This window comes from Eurypyga helias, unplaced genomic scaffold (assembly GCF_000690775.1).
Source record: "Eurypyga helias isolate BGI_N326 unplaced genomic scaffold, ASM69077v1 scaffold1288, whole genome shotgun sequence".
Lineage (NCBI taxonomy): Eukaryota > Metazoa > Chordata > Aves > Eurypygiformes > Eurypygidae > Eurypyga > Eurypyga helias.
In genome coordinates this window covers 45,015-49,955 of record NW_010266087.1, presented here as the reverse complement: position 1 = coordinate 49,955, position 4,941 = coordinate 45,015, and the positions used below count along the sequence as shown (strand labels likewise).

At 38.8% G+C, this 4,941-nt stretch overlaps 1 protein-coding gene across 1 annotated transcript in view; it reads right to left on the bottom strand.

Annotated features, from left to right (window-relative positions):
• Window positions 1-4,941, bottom strand: part of LOC104513535 (VPS10 domain-containing receptor SorCS2-like) — a 76,224-nt gene that overhangs the window by 29,901 nt on the left and 41,382 nt on the right. The window contains exons 9-12 of the mRNA XM_010156933.1: window positions 3,848-3,968; window positions 2,419-2,552; window positions 1,666-1,794; window positions 78-249 (exon numbers count right to left, since the gene is read on the bottom strand). Coding sequence (XP_010155235.1) covers window positions 78-249; window positions 1,666-1,794; window positions 2,419-2,552; window positions 3,848-3,968 — 556 coding nt within the window. The remainder of the gene's footprint in view (window positions 1-77; window positions 250-1,665; window positions 1,795-2,418; window positions 2,553-3,847; window positions 3,969-4,941) is intronic.

The window sequence follows — 4,941 nt, the reverse complement described above, 5'->3', positions numbered from 1 at the left end:
CTCTGGAAAGCAGGTAGGAGAGAAAGGAACCATAGAAGTAGTGAGGAAACTTTCATAAAGCCCATGTTCATTACTACCTGCTCTTGTCTGACGATGAAGGTGATGTCTTCCCCGGGCTTAACAGCCAGGCTTTCTTCTCTGATGCTGATCTGAAGTCCCTTGGGAGCAATCAGTGGACACATATGCTGTGCTAAGTTCTGCTGCAGGTCTACGCCACCTTCACACACATTAGAAACAACTTTCCTGTATCTGCAAGAACAGTAAGCAGTGAGCACAACGAATGGGAGGTGAGCAGGAGTATGTCATCAGCGGCACTGAATGCGAGTGTGACAGCAGCTAATGAATATTCCTTGCGTTCACAAACAGACAAGATTGCAGATGATCAAAACCAACTCATGATGCAAATACTTTGATGATGGACATTGCCTTTACTGAGTAAAACCTGTTGAAGAAAGAGGGTATGGAGCAAGATGAGGATTTCATTTTTATGTATTGGAAGAGTCTGCCTTTTCAAATTTAGAAACACACCTAACCTGCTCTCCAGGAGCTAGATACTCTGCCATCCTCTCTGCCATACCCTTTTCTAGCATACAACAGCCTCTAATGCTCTAGAGGTCTTGGTTCAAACCCCAGGTATCAGAAAGAAATCAGATCAAGCAGCTCCTGCATTAACCCAGAACCAATTGCTTACATACTGCTCTCAAATCTATGCATTGCTTAAACAATTAAAGCATTTATTTAACATAGCAGTGTAACAGAGTGAAAAGCCTAACACTTTTAAAGAACTAATAACGAAATACTTGGATGTGTACAGTAATTATTTACAGATCAGTTTCACTCAGGTATGTTATTTTTAAACATCCTTTAAAACTGGAGTTATATTTCACTCTTTTGAATTCCTATTCTGTGTATCAGAGCTGTCAGCCACAACCCAAAAGGCAGCATTTTCCTTGGTGAGGCAAATATACACAGAGACTGTGATTCTATTGCCAGATTTGACATTTCATCATTCGGTTCTCATCCCCACAACCGACAGAGATCATGTTATGATAAGCCAGAATAGATGCCAACTGCAAGTTATTCTCAGCACAGACGTCAGACTACATTGTAGTGTATATTCTATGCAGTACTGTTTACAGTTACTAAAGCTTTCCTTTGATTCTGAATGTCCCATATGGTCAGGAAAAGAATCTATTCTCCACAGAAATCCTTACCCCTATGGAAGTGAGAGGCTGTAAAGTTCTTACTGGCTCCTCAGAGTAATTCATTGGATTCAAACTGAAAATTGGTCTGAACTCAAGCTATGGACCAAAAAAAAAAAAAAAAAAAAAAAAAGTCCTTCAAAGGGACACTCTTATCAGAAATGTAGCAATGGATACGTAATGTAGTTACAAATAAAAAATAAAAATACTGGGAACAAGACGGCTCCCCTTCTTTTCAAATGGGTTAGTTTTTGAACTCCTGTGAACATGTAAAGTCACATTTCTTTTTCACTAGTCCATAGGAATTTTTTCACATGCTCTATGTCAGAACTTTTGCATTTCCCAATTTTTTACTGTTAGCTTTATTTACATTTCCTTAAAACCACTTTTGTGGCTGATGGCTGTAATGCTCTCTCCTGCTCTGCCAGCCTCTGCAAGCCAGTTGAACTCAAAATCTGCTTACCCACTGCTGCTGGTGTATGCCTGCCCCAGCACACAGTCTTCAGGAGGTGCTTCTGGGTTAAACCAAAAGTCAGCAAAGCATTTGCTAGACTCCGACTTCAGAGGTGCAGAGCGCTCAAACCCATAATCACTGAAAAACATGAACACCAAGGGTGTTACCATCCCACTCAATTCAGCAGTCTAATTTGGGGTGGATGAGGCTACTTTTTTAAGAGTAAAAAGATTTTTTTAATACTATTCTAGCAGCTGAACATACAAGTTGATGAAGCCAGTTCTGTTCTAAGTGTCATTTCAACAGGAGTTGTGTACACCTGAGGGAAAAGCTGGCTGTAATTACTTTGTCAGTTCTGCAAAATTAACTCTCTTGGTAGCTTAGATCTTTAAAAGGTTTCCTTTGCAACTCAGATCAACACATTACTTCCGGTGGTCTGGGTTGTTTTTTTTTTTCCTGCTTCATTTGCAAATAGAAAGGGTTTGCTTGCCTTATAAATAAATTCAATGGTTATTCTTCTAGTCTTGATCAATAGGGAAAAACATCAGGATTTGTTCAGTCAGGTGAAACAAACACTTAAAACACAGCAATGTTTTTAAACGACAACAAATAAAAAAGCAACCTGTTATTCAAATTACAGGTGGCCTATTTGTTTATACATGACTATGTGGGCAGAGGGGCAAAAGGAAGAAAATAAACCCAGCTCAAACTCCAAGTAACTATTTGCTAGCAATAAATCAAAAGTTCCACAGGCACACTCACCATAAGAAATCAGAGTTCACACATTCACAAACTTTGGATGTGAGAGCTGACGTGAAACTTCTCCCTTTAATGCACCACGATGAAATCTTCCTCTTGCGAAAGCTCCTCTGCTGGCCCATGATGCAGTGATCACCCTGAACATCGAAGCACCAGACTTATTCCACAGTGTAACCTACACCACACAGATGTGACCTTACGTGGTCATGAGAATGGCTAGTCTTGCTGCCAAGACTAAACACTTGTATCATCTCTTTCATATTCAAATGTACAGGTATAAGTTCTCATAGCCACTGCCACCCACTAACAGGCCATTAAAGAGTTGTAAAACACACTGTAGTTCAGGGCACAAATCCAAAGATGTACATACAGATTTCAACGTGCGACTTAACCCGTTTCATGTGTGCACAATCTAGACACAAGCCTAAAGCTGGTCATTTAAAAACTCAGTGTGGGCAGATGGCTGAAGTTCTATCTAAATCACTATGTCTCATGTCAGGAGCCAACGCGAAGCACAAACCATGTGGACATAGAATGAAGACTATCTAATCACACTCCACTGGAAACTGGGCAGCTGCAAGTACTCTGTCAAAGCCATTTTAGCAGATTCTAATTTCTGAAAGGCATTTCAATGCCAATATCCCAAGACACTGTTACTCTTTAGGCTCAGATCAGCATAACATATTTTGTAAATACACAGCATTCCCAAAGAAAAAGTGTAAGATTAGGCATGTGAACTAGCAAATGAGAGCTGGAGAGCTGGAATACCAGAGAGCAGTATGCAAAGAAAACCCAGTTCTGCAGAGAGCAAGAGAACAAATGCACTGGAAGAAGCACAAGCGTAATTATCAGAATGATTATGAATAAATACAACATATTACGTGTAATGTAAAAAAAACCAAAACCAAAACCTCACATTAGTCTCTTTAATCAATACATTGTATAGACAATGTAGCTTCCCAAAACTGGACTTGGCCAGAGCACGAGGATTAGCACAGATTTAATGCATTACTACAGAAATGGTATTGCCCAAAACAACAGGACTCCATCACATGATCGGTCCACTGAGATCCTAAATTACTTCTGGAATGGGCTTTACTTGCGGCAATTTATATATGAGTACAGTATGTGGTCAGGAAGTTGGCAGAACATACGACTGCATGTTGAAATTGCTTCAATCAGTATCACACACTTTATGGCATATGCTTCATATTCCAGCAGGACCACCTATTATTATGGCAGACCACCAGTTATACTTCCACCTTTCCTCACAACCGAAGGGAAAACAAAATCCTTCTCCATTTTTAACTATTGTAAAATCAAAGTTGGCAATGTAGCACCCAAATTATTTGAAAACATTGTCCTAGCACACAGTTCTACATGAATCTGAATGCTACAGAGAAGTTGTGGCAGTTAACAAGACCATGAATACCTGTAAATTTGTGAGCTCCCAAGATTCATAGTCATCATCAGTGCATTCCCTGGGGAACGATGGTCTGAAGTCCACCTTCACCAGTTCCCAGTCCGAACGATAGCTAATATGGCCAAAGACTCTGAATCAAAAGATCAAAAGTGAAATCTTACTGGAAAGAAATACCGTGAGTCGGAGATTCAAATTTCCAGTCCTATCTTTTCCCTTCCATGGTCATGGTTTCCTACTAAAAGATCCCTGGTTAATTTTTCTTTCACTTTTATTCCCCTTCATGTACCATGTGTCTAGTTAGAAAACAATTGCAAATTGTCCATGGAACTGTACAATGACAATGTATAGCTTACAGATTAGAGATTTTTTTCTCCACCAAACTATCCAGAAGTTTAAACAGTACTAGAAAAGTTTTTCCTAACATGGAACACAACATTTTTGTCTATTATCTTGTTATATGTCACAGTTTTTGACAGGGATCAGATCAGAGAGCTGAACCCAAGACCACCAGGTTCAATTTCCAGCTCTATCAATCACTCATAATGATTATGGTGCAACTTCTTCAGTTGTTTGTGTGGGGCTTTTTTCTTAACTTCTACAGATTTCAGATGGCAATTTGCTATTGTTCAAACTCACAGCAGTATCATTAAATTGTATTCATTTCTAAGGAATACACTAAATCTACACATTGTGCTGAAGAACTCTCAGTCTCCTCCTTATTTCAGATAGTCCAATGTATAACAAAAACCAGCCACAAAATGCAAATTTCTTTTAAAAAAAAAATTGAAATCTCATTGCTTTAAAATTAAAGCTGCACTTTCAAGCAGTCAACATTTTCAAAGTCAGAATATATATTTCCAAAACAAAATGGGTAAGTATGACATCCACCAACAAATTAGAAAGGATAAAGACTCTATTTGGGTAAAAGTCAAATGTATTTGTGGTTTGTATCAGGCTTATGTGGCTTACTTGCCAAAGAATTTAAGTTTGAGTCTGAAGCCAACAATTTCTGTGCCGTTCATACTGCATAGAGTTCATATTCCAAGCTTTTAGTAGCATTCTTCAAACTAATTCATTCCTTTTCTTTTGCCCTCAGTTTTGTC